We start from the raw sequence: 25,803 nt of genomic DNA on the forward strand, positions 1-25,803 counted from the left end.
CTTCTCACCATCATGGCCTATGACCACTACATTGCCATCTGCAAACCCCTGCACTATGGGACCCTCCTGGGCAGCAGAGCTTGTGTCCACATGGCAGCAGCTGCCTGGGGCACTGGGTTTCTCCATGCTGTGCTGCACACTGCCAATACATTTTCACTAACCCTCTGCCAAGGCAATGCTGTGGACCAGTTCTGTGAAATCCCCCACATCCTCAAGCTTTCTTGCTCCGATGCCTATCTCAGGGAAGTTGGGCTTGTCATGTTTAGCACCACCTTCCTTTTCGCTTGTTTTGTTTTCATTGTGCTGTCCTATGTGCAGATCTTCAGGGCCATGCTGAGGATCCCCTCTGAGCAGGGACACCACAAAGCCTTTTCCACGTGCCTCCCTCACCTGGACATGGTCTCCCTGTTTGTCAGCACTGGCACATTTGCCTACCTGAACCTCCTTCCATCTCTTTCCCATCCCTGGATGTGGTGGTGGCAGTGCTGTACTCAGTGGTGCCTCCAGCAGTGAACCCCCTCATCTACAGCGTGAGGAACACAGACATCAAAGAGGCCCTGAGGAAACTGTTTGAACACGGACTACTGCAGCATCAGTAAGGTGGCCATCACCCTCAGGAAAAGCTCGCATGCTCTTTGGATCATATATTTCTTGGTTTTGTTTATTTTGCGTCATATATTACTTCCACTTAAATAATATTATTCTTACCCCCCTGCCAGTGTTTTCTGACGCAAAAGACCCCACATAGATATGGAGCCAGGCTCCCTGTCTAGGGAAACACAATAAAGAATCCAGCAGAAAATTCTTTGACTCTGCTTCCATCCCGTACAACTCCTCTGGAGCTGGGGGTGCAGCCCCAGCATACAGGAGGGGTCAAGGAGCCACGAGCCCAGCTGCCACATGGAGGAGCAGGCACTCGGCACTCGTGGACCTCAGGGATGCCCCTCGCTGCTTCAGTGGGCAGATCCTTTATGCCACCTTCACGTTGGGGCTGCTGCTTCCCTGGAGCCAGGCCTCGACTTGGGGCACACTGCTCTCTGCCATGACCAGGACTCTTGTGCTGGCCTGGGGAGGGGGACTGGCAATGATGGGGCATGGTCAGTCTGTGGCATCTCCTGGACCAGAGACCATGCTTCCTGCAGTTTCCCTAACCTCCATTTCCTCATGCCATGGTGAGCCTCCAGCCCTGGGGCTGATGGGGAGGCTGACCCTTCTCTGCTCCCTTCAGAGGGGCTGGGGCTGTGGGCTGCGGTGGGCACTGCCGTGGGGCCAGCCCAGGCTGGGCTGCTCTGCGGGGCTGGGCTGGGGAGAGGGCAGGGGAGATGGGAAGAGCCAGGAAAGGTCTGGGCTGGTCTGGAAAGTGCCCAGGAGAGGACACCACCCATGTTAGCTGAGCTGTGCGACCAGTTCGTGGAGAACTGTCTCCCATGGGAGGGACCCCACGCTGAAGCAGGGGAAGCGTGTGAGGAGTGCCCCCCTCCGAGGATGAAGGAGCAGCAGGGACAACGTGTGATGAACTGATCACAACCCCCATTCCCTGTCCCCCTGCACTGCTCGCAGGGGAGGAGAAAATCGGGAGGGAAGCTGAGCCTGGGAAGAAGGAAGGGGTGGGGAGGGAAAGCCTTTTAAGATTCTTCTTATGTCTCATTATCTTACTCTGACTTTTGATTGGCAATAAATGAAATTAATTTCCTCGAGTTGAGTCTGCTTTGCCCATGACAGGAATTGATGGTGATCTCCCTGTCCTTAGCTCGACCCACGAGCCTTTTCTCATATGTTTCCCCCCCTGTCCAGCTGAGGAGGGGGAGTGATAGAGTGGCTTGGTGGGCACCTGGCATCCAACCAGCATCAACCCACCACAGAAGTAGAACATTGCCTTCCCTTTAAATTGTTTCCTTAATTTCTTCGTTGCTTCTTTTTATTTTTTTGACATTTTCTGAATTGTTCCGTCGTAATCAGGCCTATAACATTAAAAAGAGTATGTTTGTGTCTCACATGGAGTTCAGTGCCCTAAAACACTCCCTGCCCAGGACTGGCCTTGCCACTGCTCGCCCTTTCACGCAGCCGGTCACACTCTGAGGGGCTGAGCTCTCTCAACCGTTCCAGAGAAGAAGGGTGACCGTCTTCAGAGAAACGCTCTCTTTCTGCATGGCCAACATATTTGTGTTACCAGCACTTCTGGAAGGAGTCCCTAAATCAGCAAGACATACTCCCTTCACATTCCCTCCGCGGTGCGTGAATTGTCGCTCTATTTTAGGTGCAGAAAGGGACAAGATTGTCCTTACCCAGCACCAAACACCTCAACGCAGATGTCTACCTCTAATCGAGTTGCCTAGGCTTCCCTTGGCAGTAAATGGAGAGACAGAAGATGTCTCAACCGAGATGCCTGGAGGTTTCCTGGTGACCAACTAATGCTCCAGAAGGGAGCCCTGGGTCACATTTCCAAGCACCTTATGGGTACATCTGTAACCCCGGGGCAGCTCAGACAGCAACAGCCTCTGCATGTGGGCAAATAAATCCAGACCTGAACGTAGGTCTTAGTCTTGAGTTGAAACCTACTTAAAACTTATTCTAGGCAACAGCTCAAAACAATCTTCATTTGCAGAATGTCAGGTATTTTGGCTGAGTGCTAATACTGTTTTCCTCTTTTTATTTTTGTATTTGGGAGGACCACGTGAGCACAGTACCTTACTTCCCCTCTGCCAACATATTTATATGCAGCTGTTCATCAAAATACATTTCCTACCAGTGCTCTCAGTGGAGAAATTTTCTTTTGAAAAACTACTCTATCTCTAGTGACCTATTTCCCATCTCTTCTTCAGCCTCTCTGCCCTTTCTCCTTCCTGTACCTCGTTTGTCTTTACAGAGAACTCCAGGTAAACATTGATTGAGTAATTCAATGTGGGAGATATTTCTGGGCACCATCCAGTTCCCCTCCCTGCCCCCTACTCAATGGAGGGCTCCCCCCAGTTATGTGCCGTCCACAAACACGTCGAGGGTGAACTCTGTCCCATTGTCCAGGCCACCACTAAAGATGTCAGACAGCATTGGCCCCAGCACTTCTCCAGGAGGGACGCCTCAGAAACTGGCCATCGGTTGGACTTTCTAACAAGGATCCTTATGTTCCCCCCAGCTGCCATGACATTTCAAAGCCAAAGGGCAGCAGCCTTGCAATGGCAGCAGCCATTTCCCCCAGCCCCCTTGGGTGCATCCCCTCTGCTCCCAGGCACTTGCCTGTGTCCAGCTGCCACTAGTGCTCCCCAGCTGCAGCCTGCTCTCACATGGCTGAAGCTTTGCTACCCCAGAGGCTGCTGGGGGCCTCAAAGACCAGGGAGACTTGGGGGCAGACCTTACCAGGCAAGGGGTGGGGAAGTGAGGCAATGAGATCCTCAGCCTCTTCCATGCCTGTGCAAGGCCTTTTTGGACAGTACTGGTGGTCCAAGTAATTGAATCTTGCTGGGATTAATCTGTCCCTCACTGTCAGGAGGGTATCTCGGGCCAAATTAGCCTCAGATCCACACTTGGGACTTCATCTTGGGAAGAAGAGCCCAGGAGTGAGGAGCTCAGCCTCACACTGAAAAACTTTTCTTATCTCCAGGCTGAATGCTCATTGTTTTTTCCTCCCAACCATCACTAAGAGCACAATCATTAAGAGCCTGGCTCTGTATTCCCCATGACCTCCTCGTAGGGACTGGCAGGCTGGGATGAGGTTCCCCCTCAGCCTTCCCTTCTCAAGGCTGGACAAGCCCAGCTCCCTCAGCTTCTCCTCACCAGCAAAGTGCTCCAGTCTCTGACTATCCTGAGGGGTCTTTGCTAAACCCAATTCAGCTTGCCAATATCTTTCTGGAATTAAGGATCTGAAATCTGGATGGAATATTCCAGAGAATCCCTTCCCTCCATCTGCTGGCCATGCTCCTGATCACACAGCCCAGGATGCTGGTGGCCTCCCTTGCTGCCAGGGCACACGGCTGCCTCCTGTCCAGCTCGCTGACCACCAAGACCAGTCCCATTCCCTAACACATTGCCCCATGCCCTCCTCCCCTCAGCCCATGGAGAACACCAGCACAGCAGCACGGCCTTGTGGGGGGCAACATCTTCAGGCTGCTCCTGACCTCAGCTTTGAAAAAGAGCCCAACCTCCAGACACCGGCACTGAGGAAATCCCCTTTTATTACAGAGATGTGAGATGGGAGGCCAGCTGTACCATCGGGCCAGACAAATGCGCAAAGACCTTTGTGTCAGACAGACTGGGTTCATGCCTCTGGAGAAGCACACTGCATGCAGACATTCCTGGAGAAACACAGTTATCACAGATAAAACGCCCAAAGCACAGGAGGTTCCCCAGATACATTGAAAATAACTTGTGAAGAGACACGGGCAGCTTATTGCTGCTGAAAGACTACAGATTGAATGAGCTTCTTCAGTGCATCTTTGAGCTCCTGGTTCCTCATGCTGTAGATGAGGGGGTTCACTGCTGGAGGCACCACCAAGTACAGAACTGCCATCACCAGGTCCAGGGATGGGGAGGAAATGGAGGGGGGCTTCAGGTAGGCAAACATGCCAGTGCTGATAAACAGGGAGACCACGGCCAGGTGAGGGAGGCACGTGGAAAAGGCTTTGTGGCGTCCCTGCTCAGAGGGGATCCTCAGCACGGCCCTGAAGATCTGCACATAGGACACCACTATGAAAACAAAACACCCAAATTCCACAAAGGTGCTAACCATGATAACCCAAACTTCCCTGAGGTAGGCATCTGAGCAGGAGAGCTTGAGGATCTGGGGGATTTCACAGAAGAACTGGTCCACAGCATTGCCTTGGCAGAGTGGGAGTGAAAATGTATTTGCCATGTGCAGCACAGCATAGAGAAACCCACTGCCCCAGGCAGCTGCTGCCATGTGGACACAAGCTCTGCTGCCCAGGAGGGTCCCATAGTGCAGGGGTTTGCAGATGGCAACATAGCGGTCATAGGCCATGATGGTGAGGAGATAAAACTCTGCTGACATCAAAAAGACAAACAGAAAGACTTGAGCAGCACATCCCAAGTACGAGATGTCCCTGCTGTTCCAAAGGGAATTGGCCATGGCTTTGGGGACAGTGGTGGAGATGGATCCCAGGTCAAGGAGGGAGAGGTTGAGGAGGAAGAAGTACATGGGGGTGTGGAGGTGGTGGTCACAGGTTACAGCAGTGATGATGAGGCCGTTGCCCAGGAGGGCAGCCAGGTAGATGGCCAGGAAGAGCCAGAAGTGCAAGAGCTGCAGCTCCCGCCTGTCTGTGAATGCCAGGAGGAGGAACTGGGTGATGGAGCTGCCGTTGGACATTTCCTTCTTCTGGGCATGGGCACTGTCACAGGAAGAAAAGACAGTGACAAGTTACAGTAGACTTTTCTGAGAACAACAATTCACTTCCATAGAAACACTTCTGCCCTGTCCCCACCTGCCTCTCCCATTTCAGAAAGACCTTCAGCAGGTCCCTTTCAAGAGCTTGGCCTGGTGCTGGCTCAGGGTTCCACTGGGAGCAGGGGGCTCTGCAGGAGTCAGTCCTGCCCTATAGACAGAGGTAAACAGGAACACAGGGTGATCTCAGATTGAAGCCACTTGTGATATGGGAAAGCTTTCCAGCATTGTCCCGTCCAATTTTCCCAACTGCAGAGCACCACTGTGGGGATTTTGTTTTGTTCATTTTGTTATCGTTTCCTCACCGCACCCGAGGAGTCTTTTCAAGGCAGAAATCCTTGGAGTTTCTGCAGCACTCCAAGCGAAACCTTGTGGGTCCACAGTGGCAAAAGGGACTGTCCCTTAATGCAAGGTAAGGAGAACCAGTCTGTCCATCAGCCCTGGTCTCAGCTGCTCTGTGCTGGCACCTCTTTCAACTGGAGGACAATCAAACTCACATATTCCCTGAGAAGAAACGAGACACTGCAGAGAGCAGAGAAATCTCCTTTCCAAGTGCAGATCTCCAAACCCTTCATCCTGTCTCATTGCACGTGAGGAGGATCTCAGCGCTCCCCTCCCAGCCAGGGACACGCAGGGCTCGTTACAGCTGCCTGCATACACGGTTCAGCAGCATTTCCATACCCTTAGCATCGAGGTGTCTTCTGCACAGGGCTGCTAGATAACACAGAGAGGCCATCAGAGAGATGTGCCCTTCTGGAGGGCAGCCTGCAGCCGAGCAGGACCCACTCCCACCCTCCCAGGGAAGCAGCTGAATGTCATAAAGATGGGGTGTCCTGAAGGAAGGGTAAGCTCCCTCCCAGCCCCATACACTGCACTGCTCAGGGCCCCAATACTAGGAGGAGACGTGGAAGCTCTTCCTCCATGGATCCATCTGCACGAGAGAACATGCAGCATTGCTGTCTGAGCTGCACCTTAATCCTCACCTGCCACACCAGTGATTGCAAGGGGAAGGACAAGGGCAGCAGGGACAAGAGGGGAAAATGCCAAAGTACTCCTGCCAAGGGAGTCAGGACAGGGAGATGCAGTCAGACACTTCAGGGTTTCTCCTCTTCTGTGGTTGGGCTACTGGGAAGGAAGCTCATGATCAAGTCCCTGTGACATTAAGGGTGGGAGTATCTGCTGGGTGGGAGAGGAGACCAGGCATTGCTCTGGGGAAGGTGTCAGCACTGCAGGGAATGGCAGGGAGATGCTGAATCCCCCCTCCCATGGCATTTCTGGTAGAAGCTCCCTCTCACTCCCTGCCCATGCCTCTGCTGCCTGGAGCTCTCCCTGCCAGCAGCTGTTTCTGCATCCCCATGTCTCCTCCCTGTCAGTGCTCACAGAACCCATCCCACCCACTGTATGCTCAGCCCTGCCCTGCAGGCACCTCCTGGCAGTGGGGCACTCCCCAGACACAGCTCTGTGTGTGCAGAACCTAAGGAGCAGCTGAGAAAAGTTCTAATGAGAACTGGGGTCTCAGTGCCTTCTCCAGAGTGGAGAAAAAAATTCCCATCTCCTCATGCCCACCCAGCCAAACAGGAGGAGAAAACTCAAAGCACAAACTCATTCCCTTTCATGTGTTTCTGTCCTGTGTTTCTGCGAATGACCAGAGAAGGAACCGGGTGATGGTGCTGCTGTTGGATGGTTGCTTGCTCTGGGCGTGGGGTCCTGTTCTTAGAGGAAGAGTCAATGAAGAGTTAAGGGAAACTTCGCTGAGAAAAATCAAAGCTTTCTTTTAAATTCTCACTCTGATACAGTCTGCCTCATCCCCCACCCACCCAATTCTTTTTCCAGGAGAACTTACTTCAGCTCTGTGGCTGCAACTCTGGCTTGTGCTGGCCGAACAATCTGTGAGGAGCAGGGCCTCTGCCCGCTGCCTGCTGAGGAGTCAGCCCTGCTCTGCAGCAGTGAGTTCATGGGAACGGTGGGAGAAGGGGACAGTCCTGCTGTTCGACTTTGACAGATGAAACTGCTCCTAACTTAGAAGGGCTTGCCAGCACCTGCACTCCCAGGGCTAAGAAACAGGGATTGATGAAGGCAGCTTGAGAGGTTTGGGTTTTTTAATACTCCCCCCATTTCACCTGTGGAGTTTTCTTGGATGTCAGAAACCCTCAGCATTTCTGCTGCACTCAGGGAGAACAAAGGGAGTCCTGTGAAGCAAAAGGATTGCCTGTGGCTTAGTGTAGAAGGAGGGGAGCTGGTCTGTCCTGATTAAGGGAAAACCAGCTTATTCTCCAGCCCCACACACTGCATTGCCCACAGCCCCACAGTTGAGATGAAAGCTGGGACACTTGTTCCCATGGACACAAGTGCATGAAAGGACCCACAAAATCAGTGTGTGACTCTGCAGCTGAAACTCCACCTCCCCAGAGAGCCTGGCAGCAAGAACAAGATAACAGTAGCAATAACAGAGATCAGTGGAGAAACAAGGCAAAAGACAGTGAGGGTGTGGCTGAGAGAGGCCAGGGCAGAGGCCTCCCAGGGGAGTGTTCTTGGATGTCAGAAAGCCTCAGCATTTGTGCTGCACTCAGGGAGTCCTGCGAGGCAAGAGGAGCACCTGTGGCTTAGTGCAGAGTGAGGGGAGCTGGTCTGTCCCTCCCTCTTCCTCCCAGCTGCCCTGGGCTTGCAGCTTTCTGAGGTGGAAGGTGAGCACACTCCCATATTACCCTGAAAAGCCACCAAGCACTGCTGTGAGCAGAGGGATCTACCTCAGACCACTAAAAGTCGCACCCTTTCCTAAGGTCTCAGCACCCCACTTCTAGCCCAGGACACACATGGCTCATTTCACAAACCCAACAGCATCTTCTCTGTCATAGCATCTCTGATCTTCTCCATGCAGCCTTCAGATAACACAAAGGTTCTATAGGGCAGGTTTGCATCCTGGAGGGAAGCTCACAGCTTGGAAGGAATCCTCAAGGAGATGGCCAAGTGTCCTAATGATGGCATTTGCATGAGGGAGATTCAGCTCATTCCCCAGCCCCACAGACTGCATTGCCCACAGCCCCAGAGGTTGGATGAAAGCTGGGACATGTGTTCCCATGGACACACCTGCATGAAAGGACCCACAAGATACGCCTGTGACTCTGCAGCTGAAAATCCCATCCCCAGAGAGCCTGGCAGCAAGAACAAGATAACAATAGCAATCACACTGACCAGTGGAGAGACAAGGGAAAACACAGGGAGGTTTGGCTGAGAGAGGCCAGGGCAGAGGCATTGGGGCACTCAGACAGCGTTCCCCTTCCCCAGCTGTGCACGCCACCTCCCAGACACCACCATTGCCGGGCAGCTGCTCTCAGCCCCTGTGCTCTGCAGAGGGAACTGGGCCCGTGGCTGCAGAGCTGCACCACGGCTCTGCTGGAGCTCTGGCTGCAGAGGAAGAGGTTCACACCTTGGAGCCCCCAGCCCTGAGGGCAGAGGCTTTGGTGGGTGGGAGAGGAGGCAAGGGGGCTTGCTCAGAGGAAGGGGTCTGCATTGGAGGGGATCATATGGAGGTTTCTGTGTTTGTCCTCCCACAGCACTTCTGGTTTTAGTTTCCTCTCATTCCCAGATCCTATCCCTGCTGCCTGGAGATTTTCCTGCTGGGAGGTGTTTCCCTGTCCCATGTCTTTTCCCTGTCAGTGCTCACAGACCCCATGCCAACCTCTGTGCACTCACCTTGGCCCTCCAGAAACCTGCCTGTTTGCAGGGCACTGGCTGGGTGCACGTTCCTGTTTGCTCATGGAAAAAAGGACAGGTCCCCAATCCTAATGGGTCCAGCAAAAGTAATGTTGCTTCTGTCCTTAGGCAGAGGAGTGACTGAAAACACACCAGGAGACTCCTGGAAGACCTACTGGTCACTTAAAGTTACAGTTCAGCAGTCTCAGTGACTTGTCAAAATTAAGATCTCCTTTATCATTTGTCCCCTGCCATTCCCCAAGAGCAGGAAATTAAAACGCAGACTCAGGAAAGTTCCTTATCTTTAGAGTAATTCTTGTCTTGCTCTTCTGCTTGAAACCTCCTCTTGGAAATATTCTGGAAATGAGCTGAAGCTCTGAGCAGCCCTGGCCCACACAGCACCCTCTTAACAGCAGAAGGACCCTGCCTTGCTGGGGGTCACTCTTTCCACCCACAGCTTCTCCCTGCAGCTCACTGGGGAGCTCCCCGGGCAGGCTGAGTGCTGACCCTGGCAGGCGGCCGAGTCCCTGCCCCAGCACACAGCCCCCTGGGGTGCAGGGACCCTGCTCGGAAGGACAGCCCTGGGCACCCCTGGCTGCACACCCACCTTCACAGCCCTGCAGCCATCCCTGGGAGAAGGCAGCCATCACAGCCAGTCCTCTGAGGGTGCAGTGGGGAATCCCTGCTCTGGAGCATGTCCTTGTCCTCTGCACTAGCGAAACTCTGAGGGTCCTCCTGACACATTCCATAAGCTGTGGCGTGTGCCAGCTCTAGGAGGTCTTTCCAGGAACCGCAGCTGTGCTGCCTTACACCCAGACACTTACTGTATTCAGGGCTGTGAAGATTTCTCCCGTAGTGAGCTCTGAGCTCTCCTTCCCCTCCAGATTGCCGTCTCTCTCTTCCTCACTCCTCTCCCCTCGGTGCCTGCAGGCAGTGCCCTCAGCCCTGCTGCCCTTTGCAGAGGAGCTGCTCCTGGGCAGAGCTGTCTCTCTGCAGTGCTGCCCTCTTACCATCAGCTCCCTCCATCCCAGGAGCCCAGCCCAGCTCAGCAGCAGAGGCCCAGCCCAAGGCACCACTTTCTCTGCCCCTCTGGGCTCCCTCCAGGTGTCCCTGGGGCTCCAGGGGAACCTGCTGGGAAACAGGCTGAAGTCACCTCTGATGTTCCCTCCCTCAGCTGAGAAGAGACGCTTACTTCCCGCAGCGTCATTTCTCCTATCAGGAAAAGACTTGGCATGAAATCCCCTTTTTTTGTGCCATCATTAGGCAGGACAGACAGGGAGGTGACAAGGAAAGATCTTATTTCTTCAAGATGGGGACTTATCCTCAGTTTAATGAAACAGGCATTTCATACTGGGTCTTTAGAGCTGGGGCTAGAAAGACATGCAGCTCTCTTTTGTTCTTGCCTTCTCTCTGCTCAGAAGAAAAGCCTTTGCACCCATGGGGTCTTGGACATTTGGTGCCAGGGTTTCTTATGGCGAGTCAGAGCTTGTCTGGTTCCACAGCTCTGTTGCTTCAGCCCAAATGTGCAGCAGTGCCCTCAGCCAGGGGCACAGGCAGGAGGAGCTGGAGCTGTTCCTGAGCAGACAGAGCTGTGACATGGTGGCAGAGCTCAGGACAGCTGCTCTTCAAGGACAGCATCCTCCAAGCACAGCAAGGGTCCAGATCGAAACTCAGTCTAAACTTGAAAGGCAATTGAAGGGCACCATAAGGAGTGTTTTCTGCTTCAGGAACAGTTAAAGGAAAAACAAAGATCCTTTGTGGCCACTGCTGAATTTAGGAAGAGCAAGTGTAGATAGATGTGAGATTCTGTGTGTCCTCTTTGCCTCAGTCTTCCCCAGCAAGGTCTCCCAGGCCTCTGTGACTCAGGGCAGGACTCTGGAGGAGATCAACCAGCAGTGGATGGGGATCAAGTCAGGGATGACTTGAGCAAATGCTTCCCAGTGTATGGGACAGGAGGGGCAGCATCGCAGGGAGATGAGTGAGCAGGCCAATGGCACAGCCAGGCCACTCTCCAGCATCTTCAAAGTCCATGGAGTCTGTGCAAACTCCCTGACAATGGGGAAAATGCAATCATTGCAAGCACCTTTCCAAAAAGCCCAAATGATGCACAGAGGAGTGGAAGGCTGTGCCCCAGATTGTGTTCACTTGGATCCCATTTCTGGGTGTCTGAAAGAGAAGGGACTGGGTTTACCCAGGGCTGTTTGCCTCTCGCCATCCCCTTTGCTTTCTGTGCTGAAAGGACATTACTGCTGGACCCAGGGTGAGCAGTGGTTGTCTTCTGACCTGGAAGTCAGTGAAGTTCTCAACATCACCCCCCTCCAATATTCTTGTGCCCAAGTTAGGATATTCTGCTCTGCCTGGGTGGATGTGGAGATGGGTAAAGAAGCAGACAGATTGTTGGGCTCAGAAGGCCTTTGTCTATGTGTGGTGCTCTGCCTGGAGGCACCTAGCTAGTAGGGTCCTGCAGGGGTCTGTCCTGCCACCTGCCCTGTTTAATGTGTGTTTAATGACCTGGAGGGGATGAGAGGGTGTATTTTCATAACATTTGTAGAAGACATCATATTGAGGAGAGCAGACCTGCCACTGCAAAGGACAAAGATAGGCCAGAGGGATGGGCAAAATGTAACATCGTGATTTCCTATAAAGACAAATTTGAAGTCCTGCCTTGAGGTGCACTAATCCCGGGCAATGACAGAGGCTGGCGGCTGTGTGGCTGGGTAGCAGCTCTGTGGGAAAGGCTCTGGTGGTCCTTGGATTTCATTAGGCAAAACGGGAGCCATCAGCAAAGAAGCATCTTCCTGGGGGCTTCAGACTGGACCTCAGGTAAAACTGACTAGGAGGGTGATGCTGCACTGCAGCAAGACACGCAGAGCCTCTCTGTGATCTCCATCTTTGGAGGTTTTCAGCTTTCAGCTCTACAAAGTCACAGCCGACCCGACCTGCATTTCATGGTTCCCCACTCTGTGGTGGGAGCCTGGACCGGAGACCCCTGTAGTCCCTTTTCCCACCATCTGTTCCACTCACTTGTGGCTTGCAGTGTGCCCAAGGAGAAAGGATTCAGCTGGAAGTGAGGGTCTCTCCAGCACTGGCTCCTGGGACAATTCAGGGTGGAATTGTTCTGTATGCAGGAGGTCTCTAGTCCTGCCTTTGGTTCCAAGCAGGGCCAGCTCTGAGGTCCAAGCAGGTTGCTCAGTGAATGTCAGCATCCCTGTATGCAGTCTGCACATGAGCCAGGCATCAGTGTCACCATTGCAGCAATGGAGATGAGGCACTGGACCAGCTCCCTGAACCCAGGAATCGGTGTGCCATGCCTCCTGAGATTCCTGGGAACACCTCAGCATTTTGTCCAGAGAAGTGTACCTTTTCTTTAGATGTCCTGTGAGAGATGTCCCATGAGCTCACCTTGCTCTCCATCCCTCCTTCACTCCCCACACTTGCCTGGACCTCAGGAAACATCCATGAGCCCGAAGGATGGATAAGCCTCTTGGGCTGAGGTGAAACAGGTTGAGTTTTGATTCTGAGGCAGCAGGAGAAGGAGCATGTGCAGTTCAGTGCTGGGATATGGCGATAAAGAGAGGATTCAAGTGAGTCCGTGGGCTGGGACATCTTGGGTGATTGAGGAGCATTAGCAGGGCTTTGGAAGAAGCTGCTCAGGTTATGGGGTACTCAGAGCCATTGGCAAAACCTCAGAAAACCACAGCATGGAGACCACGGTGTGATGTTCCTCCTAGTCATGGACTGCCCTACATCCACTGGATAGAGAAGGGACAGGCCTTGCCCCACTGCAGAGCTGGCAATCAGTTCCTTGCACCAAGGCACCGAATCTGCCTGCAATGCTGCCGCGTGTCTGACACACACTCACTCTGAATGGGGATGGCTTTCCTGTACAGGACCATTGCTGTCCCTGACAAATGCCTGTAGCTGCGTGTGAGAGCCTTGGCACCTCACATGACATTACGGGCCTGGAAATGGCATTACACAGAATAACTGCCCTGAATTTGATCAGGCAATGTGAGAATGTTCTTGACGCCACCACCATTAGAGTCAATGGAGATCTAGTAAACCTGGCTGATGAAAAGACAGAGGGAAACTTAGCTCTGCCTATGGTACATGACTCCATTTCAGCAGATGAATCCCTGCATAGGCTGCCCAGAAGGTAACAAATAGAGACAGGTTCTATCGTCCTAAAAGGGGGCATCTGATGTCATTTCATTTGGCCAAAGATTCCCCACCAGCCTCCAAGAAGATGTCCCCACATGCTGCCCTGTCTCTCAGCATTGCTCCACGAGGGCTTGCAGCTGGCTCCATGTACCTTGGAGCACCTCTGGAACTTCAGGTGTCACCAGGTCTTTGCATCTGAACACCTCAGGCCTGGCCTCCATCTCCATTAATGACCATGGGAGCTGAGCCAAGGAGCTCACATGCAGGTGTGTATTGTGTGCGCCCCTGAACTGAGGCAAGAGGAATCCACCTCCTGTGGGTTTGTGCTGTGCATGGGGGGAAGCTGAGGACTACAGACATGGAATGGGGGTTGAATCCCTTCCCTCAGCAATGGTAAATGAGATCATTCCCTCTCCTTGCCTGGGTGTCCTGCCTAAAGATGGGACAATGATAAGGTGGTTCTTGGACCTAACTCTTCTTCAGATGGGAGAAATGACCCTGGTGGAAGGCAATTTAACTCCCCAGCTGAGGGAGGGAACATGAGTGATGCCTTCGGCCTCTTTCACAGCAGGTTCCCCTGGAGCCGCAGGGACACCTGGAGGGAGCCCAGAGGGGCAGAGAAAGTGGTGCCTTGGGCTGGGCCTCTGCTGCTGAGCTGGGCTGGGCTCCTGGGATGGAGGCAGCTGATGGCAAGTGGGCACGAGAGACAGTTGTGCCCAGGAGCAGGGCTGTGGGCGCTGCCTGCAGGCACCAAGAGGAGATCTGCAAGGCTGAGGGAGCTTAAAGGCAGTTGGGAGTGGGAGGAGAGCTCACTGGGGGAGAAATCTTCACAGCCCTCTGCATGGTAAGTCTCTGGGTGTAGGGCAAGGCAGCTACAGTTCCTGGAGGGACCATCAAAAGCTGGCACATCCCACAGCCTATAGGATCTGTCAGGATTACTTTTAGTTTCTCTAATGTAGAGGAGCAGGATGTGCTCCAGAGCACAGCTTCCCTGCTGCACCATCAGAGGGACAGAACATGACGACTGCCTTCTCCCAGGGATGGTTGTGGAGGTGTGCATATGGGTGTTCAGCCAGGGGTGCCCAGGGCTGTCCTTCAGAGCAGGGTCCCTGCACCCCAGGGGGCTGTGTGCTGGGGCAGGGACTCTGCCGCCTGCCAGGGTCAGTACTCAGCCTGCCCGGGGAGCTCCCCACTGAGCTGAGGGGAGAAGCTGTGGGTGGAAGGAGTGACCCCTGGCAGGGCAGGGTCCTGCCAGGGTGGGTGCTGCATAGGTCAGGGCTGCTCACAGCAGCAGATCACTACAGGGCATTCCCAGGAGAAGATTTTCCAAGAAGCAGAGCAAAGCACGGGCTACCCAAAAGGGAAGGATCCTGTTCTTTCAGTCTTCTGCTCTGGGTTATCTGGGTGGGCAATGGGACACAGAAATTCATCTCTCTGTTCTGGAGGAGGCACTGAAATTGCAACTCCTTTATTCTTCAAAGTGAATAAACCAGGCAGTATCAGAAGTCAACATACCGTGGCTTACAGACAGCATCAGTATCACTTTTCCAGCCACATCAGGTTTGGTCTGAGGTTCCCATCAGAGCCTGCACACACAGAGATGCCCCTGGGCAGTGCCCTGCTGCTGGGAGGTGCCTGCAGGGCAAAGCTGAGCACACAGCGGGTGGGATGGGCTCTGTGAGCACTGACAGGGAGGAGGCTTGGGGCCAGAGAAACAGCTCCTGGCAGGGACAGCTCCAGGCAGCAGGGACAGGGGCAAGGGGTGGGGGGACACTGCAAACAAGCAGTGGGGGAAGGTGCTCTCCGGCAGCTCTCTTGCTGTCTTTCACTGTAGATGTCTTCTGGGCGTTGTCTGCTGGGCAGTGCTCGGGCTCTCTCTTTGGAACATGTCATCTTCGGGACCCCTGACTGTCTGCTTTGCCTGTCCTGCTGGGCTTGCGAGCTGCCCCCAGAAAGGCACAGCTCTCCTGTAGGATCCTGGGGAGTGCTGAGCCTTTCCTTCGGGGTTGGCACTTTCCTCTCAGGGTCCTTTGCTTCTCTCTGTGAGGGGTCCTGTCCTGCTCTCTTCATCGCAACTCCATCTCTGGGCTGGGAGAGAGATTACAGATCTGCCCATTGAACCAGTGCTTCCCTGCTGCCATACAAGTTCAGTTGTTTGGGGTTTTTAAAGAGAAATTTGTGAGTGAAGTCATCTTCAAGGCAGCACAAGTGAAAGGGCAGCACTGATGGGAAAAAAGATTGGTGTGCAGAGAGCTCAGAGAGATTTGGCTGGGACTCAGGAATAAAAGGAGAGTTATGATCTGTGGAAGAAGGGGCAGGCAACTCAGGAGGACTACAAGGATGTTGTGAGGTTACACAGGGAGAAAATTAGAAGGGCCAAAGCCCAACTAGAACTTAATCTGGCTACTGCCATAAAAGGCAGTAAAAAAAGTTCCTATAAATACATTAGCAACAAAAGGAGGGCTAAGGAGACTCTCCATCCTTTATTGGATAGTGACAAAGGATGAGGAAAAGGCTGAGGTACTTAATGCCTTCTTTGCCTCAGTCTTTAATAGTCAGAGCAGTTGTTCTTGGGGTACCCAGCCCCCTGAGCTGGAAGACAGGGACAGGGAGCAGAATGAAGCCTCCATAACAGAAGGGGAAATGGTCAGCGACCTGCTACACCATGTAGACACACACAAAGTCTATGGGGCCAGATGGGATCCACCCGAGGGTACTGAGGGAGCTGGCAGAAGTGCTCACAAAGCCGCTTCCAATCATTTATGAGCAGTCCTGGCTAAGTGGGGAGGTGCCAGTCAACTGGAGGTTAGCAAATATGACGCCCATCTACAAGAAGGGCCGGAAGGAGGACCTGGGGAACTACAGGCCTGTCAGTCTGACTGCGGGGCCAGGGAAGGTAATGGACCAGATCATCCTGAGTGCCATCACGCGGCACGTACAGGACAACCAGGGGATCAGGCCCAGTCAGCATGGGTTTATGAAAGGCAGGTCCTGCTTGACTAACCTGATCTCCTTCTATGACAAGATGACCTGCTTAGTGGATAAGGGAAAGGCTGTGGATGTTGTCTACCTGGACTTCAGTAAAGCCTTTGACAACTTTTCCCACAGCATTCTCCTGGAGAAACTACCGGCTCATGGCTTGGGCTCACATACACTTTGCTGTGTAAAAAACTGGCTGGATGATGAGGCCCAAAGAATGGTGGTGAACAGAGATCAATCCAGTTGGTGGCTGGCCACAAGCAGTGTTCTCCAGGGCTCAGTATTGGGCCTACTTCTGCTTAATATCTTTATCAATAATCTGGATGAGGGGATCGAGTGCACCCTCAGTAAGTTTACCAACGACACCAAGTTGGGCAGGAGTGTTGATCTCCTGGAGGGCAGGAAGGGTCTACAGAGGGATCTGGCCAGGCTGGATCGATGGGCTGAGACCAACTGTAGGAGGTTCAACAAGGCTCAGGGCCAGGTCCTGCACTTGGGTCACAACAACCGCACACAACGCTATAGGCTGGGGGAAGAGTGGCTGGAGAGCTGCCTGGCAGAAAAAAATCCTGGGGGTGTTGGTTGACAGCCGCCTGAACATGATCGAGCAGTGTGCCCAGTGGCCAAGACGGCCAATGGCATCCTGGCTTGTTTCAGGAATAGTGTGGCCAGCAGGACTAGGGGAATGATGGTCCCCCTGTACTCAGCACTGGTGAGGCCACACCTCGAGTACTGTGTTCAGTGTTGGGCCCCTCACTACAAGAAGGACATTGAGGTGCTGGAGCTTGGCCAAAGATGAGCAATGAAGCTGGTGAAGGGTCTGGAGAACAGGTCCTATAAGGAGTGGCTGAGGGAGCTGGGGTTGTTTAGTCTGGAGAAGAGGAGGCTGAGGGGAGACCATATTGCTCTCTGCAACTACCTGAAAGGAGGCTGTAGTGAGGTGGGAGTCAGTCTCTTCACCCAAGTAACAAGCGATAGGACAAGAGGAAATGGTTTAGATTGGATATTAGGAAAGATTTCTTCCCCGAAAGGGTTGTCAAGCAGTGGAACAGGCTGCCCAGGGAAGTAGTTGAGTCCCCATCCCTGGAGGTATTTAAACGACACGGGGACATGGTGCTTAGGAACATGGTTTAGTGGTGGACTTGGCAGTGCTACATTAACGGTTGGACTCGATGATCTTAAAGATCTTTTGCAACTTAAATGATTCTATGATTCCATGATTCTGTAACACTGCAGCTCTCCTGACTCTGCACTAAGCTACAAATATCTGAGCCCTTTTGTATGTCCTGTCTCAAGACTCTTACATTTTCAGTCACAAAAATGAGGATTTCTATCCCTAAATAGGATACCCACCGGTTGTAATGGTGGAAAATAAAAACCCCAAACAAAATTATTGTAAAGACTTGCTAAGCCTCTTTTCTGCAGCCCACACTCTTCAGAGTCATGAGTGCAGATATCGAACTTTTCCGTTAAAGGTGGATTACGTCTGACATTCCTTGAGAGCAATGGAGCTGTCACAAACCAGCTCCCATGTAGCCACTGCAGCAGAGCAAAGCTGGCTCCTCAGCAGCACATAAGCAGAGGTCCTGCTCGGTACACCACACTCAGCCAGCGCAGACCAGAGAAAGGAAATGCACTTCACTTGGAGGGTATTGCGATGAAAAATGGAGTGGTTTTGCTCAGGAGTCTGTCTTGATTTTAACCTGTCCTTTCATTTTTTGAGTAGTGCCCCCATGCACAGCCAAAGTCCAACAGCAGCTCTGTCACCCAGTTCCTCCTCCTGGCATTCGTGGACACATGGGAGCTGCAGCTCTTGCACTTCTGGCTCTTCCTGGGCATCTACCTGGCTGCCCTCCTGGGCAACGGCCTCATCATCACCACCGTAGCCTGCACCCACCAACTCCACACCCCGATGTACTTCTTCCTCTTCAACCTCTCTGTTCTTGACATGGGCTGCATCTCCACCACTGTCCCCAAAACCATGGCCAATTCCCTCTGGGACACCAGGGACATCTCCTACGCAGGATGTGCTGCCCAGCTCTTTCTGTTTTCATTTTTGATTTCAGCAGAATTCTGTCTCCTCACCATCATGGCCTATGACCGCTACGTGGCAATCTGCAAACCCCTGCACTATGGGACCCTCCTGGGCAGCAGAGCTTGTGTCCACATGGCAGCAGCTGCCTGCGGCAATGGGTTCCTCAATGCTCTCCTTCACACTGCCAATACATTTTCACTGCTGCTCTGCAATGGAAACACTGTGGGCCAGTTCTTCTGTGAACCTCCACAGATCCTCAAGCTCTCCTGCTCAGACGCCTACCTCAGGGAAGCCAGGCTCCTTATTTTAAGTTCTTTGTTAGCCTTTGGGTGTTTTGTTTTCATTGTGCTGTCCTATGTGCAGATCTTCAGGGCCGTGCTGAGGATCCCCTCTGAGCAGGGATGCCACAAAGCCTTTTCCACGTGCCTCCCTCACCTGGCCGTGGTCTCCCTGTTTGTCAGTACTGGCATGTTTGCCTACCTGAAGCCCCCTTCCACCTCCTCCCCACGCCTGGATCTGGTGGTGGCAGTGCTGTACTCGGTGGTGCCTCCAGCAGTGAACCCCCTCATCTACAGCATTAGGAACAAGGAAATGAAGGATGCAGTGTGGAAACTATTTGATTACAAGCTACTTCATATTAAGAAGGTGCCCATTGTCCCACTCGGGCTCCCACAGTATCACAGGAATAGCCTGGACTAACTTTTCTTCATACATGTCTTTAATTTTCCTTTGTGGGATATTTGGGGGGTTGTTTTTTTTTTTTTTTTTTTTGTTTATACCTGTGATAATATTATTCTTGGCCTCCTACCTGCCTTTTTTTGACCCAAAGTCCTCATGTACATATGGATCCGGGCTCCCCGTTTAGATAAACTCAAAGAAACCAGTAGAAAATTATTTGTCTCAGCTCCCATCTCTCCACATCTCCTCTGGAGCTGGGGGAACAGCCTGCAGGAGGGGTTCAGGAGGCAAATGCCCAGCTGCCTCACGGAGGACCAGCCCTGGTGGGCACTATCCCTCTACTGCCTGCGCGTTGGGGCTACTGCTTTCCTGGAGCCATGGCCAAGGACAGCAACAGGACATCATTGCCTTTTCAGTGCTGGTCTCTCCTCAATTCCACGCTGTTCTGCTGTGCCCTTTTATTTGTGCTGCCCCTAAGGTCTGGTGCAACTTGTGACAGTCCTGTTATCTGTACGGTGGCATCCCTGTGGCTGAGGGCAGGAGCAGGCCACGTGAACCACTCTATCAGAGCTGGTCTCCATGCAAGCACCATCGTAACCAAAGGGGCTCCTCAGGACAGGGCCAGAAGGCTGGAGGCCTCTTCCAAAGCTGGTGTCAGGAATACACCCAATAGGGTTTTCCCTCACAAGGACTTTTGCTCTTCTGGGGTTCTTGATGGATTCAGGGTAACAATCTCAGGGTCCCACAGTGATGTGTTAGGGACCAAGGCGTGGATGAAGACCTCCCTTCTTGGCTGCATATGTCCACTGAATGAGCAACCGGTCTTTGACTTATCTGCCTGGTGCTGTCCCACCTGCAGTGGGGCTGATGGCAGATGCCATCCTGAAGAGGAACTGAGAGCTCCCAGGAGAGCTCAGGGGATCTCCAGGGACAGTGTGTGTGCATCTGGGTGGGCGGTGAGTGGCACCTCATAAAATGAGTGACCATCCAAGGAGGAGTGTCCCGGAGGAAAAGGTGAACGTGAGGAGCCCACAGGCTAACAAGGGCCCTGCAATGCCAGGAGAGGCTGTGAGGAGACAGCAGGCAAAGGGCCATAAGACTGGAGAGTGTTTCAGGGCAACCTCTTGGAAACCCCATCGGCTGGATCCAGTGCAGCCATCCCCTGCCCTGTGTGCCATTAGAGACACCCCATGGTCCTGCCCAGCCCTGTCCTTGGCTCCTGAGCAATCAGGGATGATGGAAAAGGGCTCAGCAGCAGTGATCCTGCTCCAGCTGGGTCTGCTTCTGACCCTGACCAGCATGGCCAGTGCAGGGTCACCCCATGGCCCAAGGGCACCACAGCCCCCTCCCTCTGCAGAGCAGCACTGCAAACATGGGGCCTTGCAGGAACCAGGAATGTCTGGCCAGGCCAGCACAGACATGCTGACCTGGGGAAAGGCTGTCTGGAGAGCAGGGATGACCATGGAGAAGAGCAAGGGAGCATTTCTATGACTGCAGGGGGGAATCCATGAGAAAGAGAAACCTCTTTCTGCAGGCACCCACTCGGGGCAGGCTGCTCTGTGCCCTGGCCAGGACTCCTGTGCTGGCATGAGGTGAGGGGCTGACAATGATGGGGCATGGTCAGTCTGTGGTGGGCATGTCCTGGACCAGAGACCATGCTTCCTGCCGTTTCCCTAACCTCCAATTCCTCATGCCATGGTGAGCCTCCAGCCCTGGGGCTGATGGGCAGGCCGAGACTCCTCCCTGCCCAACAGGAGCTGCTGTGCCCTTCAGAGGGGCTGGGGCTGTGGGGTGAGTGCCCAGAGCTCTGCAGCACCCTGTGGCGGTGTCGTGGTTTAAGCCCAGCCAGCAACTAAGCACCACACAGCCGCTCACTCACTCCCCCCCGGTGGGATGGGGGAGAGAATCAGAAGAGTAAAAGTGAGAAAACTCATGGGTTGAGATAAAGACCGTTTAATAGGTAAAGCCAAAGCCGCGCACACAAGCAAAGCAAAGCAAGGAATTCATTCACTACCTCCCATCGTCAGGCAGGTGTTCAGCCATTCCCAGGTGTCCTGGTTTCAGCTGGGGTAGAGTTAATTTTCATCTTGGTAGCCGGTATGGGACTGTGTTTTGGGTTTAGGATGAGAACAATGTCGATGATACACTGATGCTTTGGTTCCTGCTAAGTAGTGCTAAGCTGTCTCTAAATAGGTGCTAAGTGGCGCTCACACTGGTCAAGGACTTTTCAGCTTCCCCTGCTCCGCCGGGAGCACAAGAAGCTGGGAGGGGGCACAGCCAGGGGGAGTGCTGACCCAGACTGGCCAAAGGGCTATTCCATACCATATGACGTCATGCTCAGTATATAAGCTGGGGGAAGAAGAAGGAAGGGGGGGACATTGGGTATGATGGCGTTTGTCTTCCCAAGTAACCATTACGCTTGATGGAGCCCTGCTTTCCTGGGGATGGCTGAACACCTGCCTGCCGATGGGAAGTAGTGAATGAATTCCTTGTTTTGTTTTGTTTGCGTGCACGGTTTTTGCTTTGCCTATTTAACTGTTCTAATTTATTTTGCTTCAATTATTAAACTGTTCTTATCTCAACCCACGAGTTTCCTCCCTTTTACCCTTCTGATTCTCTCCCCCATCCCACTGGGGGGGAGTGAGCGAGCGGCTGCGTGGTGCTTAGTTGCTGGCTGGGGTTAAACCACGACAGTCCTTTTTGGCGCCCAACGTGGGGCTCGAAGGGTTCGAGATAACAACAGATTTAATTGGAATGTGCTAGATCGAATTTATAGCTGTTATTGCTGTTTAGCTGTTAATCGGCAGGCTTCTGTGCTTGCCATGGGGCTTGCTTGCCTTACTGTATGTTAGAGTCTAGTGCTCGTTATTGGCCGCTTTTTGCTTTTGCTGCTTGCTGTACTGCTTATCATCTTACTGTGCTGTGCCTGGGAACGTTTTGATAACAGCAATGGCCACGTACCTGGGCTGGCAGATGGCGAGGGCATTGCTGCTGTTTTTCTGTGCTGCTGTACTGGACAGGCTGGAACTCCAGTGTGAACTCGAATCGAAGAGACTGTGACCTGTGGATGAGTCCCTGCGGGAGCACGACACCCCAAAGTGTCTGTGGACGTGGATAATCCCATGGCAGAGCAGCCCATGGAAGTTAAGAGTGGAGCAGAGATCTACCTGCAGCCCATGGAGGACCCCATGCTGGAGCAGGTGGATGCCCGAAGGAGGCTGTGACCCCATGGGAAGCCTGTGCTGGAGCAGGCTCCTGGAAGGACCTGTGGACCCGTGGAGAGAAGAGTCCACGCTGGAGCAGGTTTGCTGGCAGGACTTGTGACCCTGTGGGGGACCCACACTGGAGCAGCTAGTGAAGAACTGCAGCCTGTGGGAAGGACTCACATTACAGAAGTTCATGGACTGTGCCTTCGAAGGGACCCCACGCCGGAGCAGGGGCAAGGGGAGGACTCCATTGCAGTGTTAAACCCTATGACCTGGCCCAAAGGGGCCAGGGGTGGAGACTGTAATGGAAATACCTTTAAATTGTTGTGACCCGGGATTTGAGTTGCATGTTATGGGAATTACTATAGCAGGAACCCCTTGTTGCTAGTCAGGCTAGGAGTAAGGGGAGGAGTTCATTGCAATGTTAAACCTGGCCCAAAGGAGCCAGGGGTGGAGATTGTGATGGAAATACCTTTAAATTGTTGTAACCCATGATCTGAGTTGCATGTTCTAGGAACTACCATAGCAGGAACCACCTGAACCAATGGAGGAGAAGCCTTACAAGAAGCAGTGCAAGTGCAGCAGTGACCTGACCTGAGCTGGCTTTGGTGCCCAATAACTCCACGCAACACACCACCTCACCACCTCTCCTGTCCTGAGTGACCACTACCACAGATGGAGCCCAAAGTCATGGACTAAAGGAGCTCAATGGACATTTTTGGGACAACAGGGGTGGTGGTTAAAGAGGATGTATTGGATAATGTGGGACCTGAGCATGATGTAAATGGTATGGAATAAGGGGTGGATACTGTCCTGGTTTCAGCTGGGGTAGAGTTAATTTTCGTCTTGGTAGCCGGTATGGGACTGTGTTTTGGGTTTAGGATGAGAACAATGTCGATGATACACTGATGCTTTGGTTCTTGCTAAGTAGTGCTAAGCGGTCTCTGAATAGGTGCTAAGTGGCGCTCACACTGGTCAAGGACTTTTCAGCTTCCTCTGCTCTGCCGGGGGCACAAGAAGCTGGGAGGGGGCACAGCCAGGGGGAGTGCTGGCCCAGACTGGCCCAAGGGCTATTACATACCATATGACGTCATGCTCAGTATATAAGCTGGGGGAAGAAGAAGGAAGGGGGGGACATTGGGCATGATGGCGTTTGTCTTCCCAAGTAACCATTACGCTTGATGGAGCCCTGCTTTCCTGGGGATGGCTGAACACCTGCCTGCCGATGGGAAGTAGTGAATGAATTCCTTGTTTTGTTTTGTTTGCGTGCACGGTTTTTGCTTTGCCTATTTAACTGTTCTAATTTATTTTGCTTCAATTATTAAACTGTTCTTATCTCAACCCACGAGTTTTCTCCCTTTTACCCTTCTGATTCTCTCCCCCATCCCACCGGGGGGGAGTGAGCGAGCGGCTGCGTGGTGCTTAGTTGCTGGCTGGGGTTAAACCACGACACCAGGAAACCAGGGCTCCATCATGCGTAGTGGTTACTTGGGAAACCGAAGCAGTCCGGTCAAGGGGTTAAGCGCATCTGTCACACTCTGCCCCACTGTCAGCCCACAGGCACCACCACAGTCCCTCTGCGCTGGGTGTTGGGTGTCTCCACGGGCCCTCCCCTGAGCCCATGCAGGGACCCCAGTGCATCCCACATCCTGGCTGCACAGTCCCAGGGAACCCTGGTGAGGCCCCGCTTGGAGCGTAGGTTATGATTGTTGTGGTGGGTTGACCTCAGCCAGACCCACCCTGCTTTTCACTCACTGCCCTCTCCTAGAGGATGGAGAGAAGGAAGGAGAAAAGTCTCCTGGATCAAGAGAATGACACCTTAATAAGAAAAGAAAAAGCTATGTGTGCAAGCAAAACAAAAAGAGGAATTCATGCACCAGTTCCCGGGGGCAGGCAGATGTTTAGCCACTTGCTGGGGGGCAGAGCCTCAGCACACATAACACTGGCTTGGGAAGACAAACACCATCACAATGAACAACACCCCTTCCTCCTGCTTTTGCCAAGGTTTTATCGCTGAGCACAACATGCTTTGGTATGGAACAGCCCTTGGGTCAGTTCAGGTCTGCTGTCCTGGCTGTCTTCACTCCCATTTTCTTGCCCCTCCACCCCACAAGCCTACTGTCTTCTGTAGGGGGTGTTTGAGAGAGAAAGCCTTGATGCTCTGCGAGCAGTGTTCAGCAATAGCCAGAACCCTGGAGTGGTATCAACGGCAAAGGGTGTATTCAGAGTGAGGAATAGATTCTCTTGCGTGATCTGCATGAGCTCAGTCGGTAGAGCATGGGACTCTAAATCCCAGGGTCATGTGTTCGTGCCCCACGTTGGGTGCCAAAAAGGACTGTCGTCGTTTAACCCCAGTTAGGAACTAAGCACCACACAGCCACTCACTCGCTCCCCCACAATGGGATGAGGGAGAGAATCAGAAGAGGAAAAGGGAGAAAACTCATGGGTTGAGATAAGAACAGTTTAATAACTGAAGTACAATAAAACAGAACAGTTTAATAGGTAAAGCAAAAGCCGCGCGTGCAAGCAGAGCAAAGCAAGGAATTCATTCACTCCTTCCCATGGGCAGGCAGGTGTTCAGCCATCCCCAGGAAAGCAGGGCTCCATCACGCGTAATGGTTACTTGGGAGGACAAACACCATCATACCCAGTGTCCCCCCCCTTCCTTCTTCTTCCCCCAGCTTATATACTGAGCATGACGTCACATGGTATGGAATAACCCTTTGTCCAGTCTGGGTCAGCTGTCCTGGCTGTGCCCCCTCCCAGCTTCTTGCACCTGGCGGAGCATGGGAAGCTGAAAAGTCCTTGACCAGTGTAAGCACTACTTAGCAACTACTTAGCAACAACTTAACACAGCAGGAACCAAAACATCAGTGTGTTGTTCTCATCATTGTTCTCATGCTAAACCCAAACCACAGCACTATACCAGCTACTAAGAAGAAAATTAACTCTATCCCAGCTGAAACCAGGACAACATCGCTTTGTACCCTGTCCCTCTTCTGTTCCTCCTACTTGACACAGCCTCCCCCACGTCCTGGAACCTACCCAGCCCTATGCACACCCCATATAAGATTTTGCACACATCCCTGACCCAGGGTTTGCCAGGGTCTGGACAAGGAGAGAGAGGTCGAGCAGGGCTGGCCATTCCCCCAGTGCAGGCCCTGAGCCCGGCAGGAGGAGGCAAAAATGGCCGTGCAGCCAAACTCACCCATAAACCTGTGAAGAGGGGCCAGTGCTGGAAGTGGCCGAATAGGGAGGCCACCAGTGAAAGCTCCCTCCAGTCCCATTCCCTAACAGATCGCCCTGAGCCCTACTGCCCTCAGCCCATGGAGAACACCAGCACAGCAGCACGGCCTCGTGGGGGACAACTTCCTCAGCCTGTTCCTGACCTCAGCTTTGGAAGAAGAGCCCAACCTCCAGACACCGGCACTGAGGAAATCCCCTTGTATTACAGAGATGTGACATAGGAGGCCAGCTGTGCCATTGGGCAAGACACATGTGCAAAGACCTTTTTGTCAGCCAGACTGGGTTCATGCCTCTGGAGAAGTGGAGTGCATGCAGACATTCCTGGAGAAACAGAATTATCATAGATAAAATGCCCAAAGCACAGGAGATTCCCCAGATACACTGGAGATCACTTGTGAAGAGACCTGGGATGC

General features: G+C 53.0%; 2 protein-coding genes across 2 annotated transcripts; one reads left to right on the forward strand and one right to left on the reverse strand.

Moving 5' to 3' along the window:
* Positions 1-4,381: 4,381 nt before the first annotated feature.
* LOC309603871 (olfactory receptor 14A16-like) lies at positions 4,382-5,317 on the reverse strand (the record flags this gene model as incomplete). Its single annotated transcript, XM_082338758.1, has 1 exon — positions 4,382-5,317. The coding sequence occupies one exon, from the start codon at positions 5,315-5,317 to the stop codon at positions 4,382-4,384; it is 936 nt and encodes a 311-aa protein (XP_082194884.1).
* Positions 5,318-12,624: 7,307 nt separating this feature from the next.
* On the forward strand, positions 12,625-18,959 carry LOC309603870 (olfactory receptor 14A16-like; the record flags this gene model as incomplete). Its single annotated transcript, XM_082338757.1, has 3 exons — positions 12,625-12,669; positions 17,997-18,863; positions 18,936-18,959. 3 exons carry the CDS (start codon positions 12,625-12,627, stop codon positions 18,957-18,959), a joined length of 936 nt encoding a protein of 311 aa, XP_082194883.1.
* Positions 18,960-25,803: the final 6,844 nt, after the last annotated feature.

The sequence above is a fragment of the Platalea leucorodia genome (assembly GCF_965183815.1).
Source record: "Platalea leucorodia genome assembly, contig: HAP1_HAP1_SCAFFOLD_225, whole genome shotgun sequence".
NCBI classification, from domain to species: domain Eukaryota; kingdom Metazoa; phylum Chordata; class Aves; order Pelecaniformes; family Threskiornithidae; genus Platalea; species Platalea leucorodia.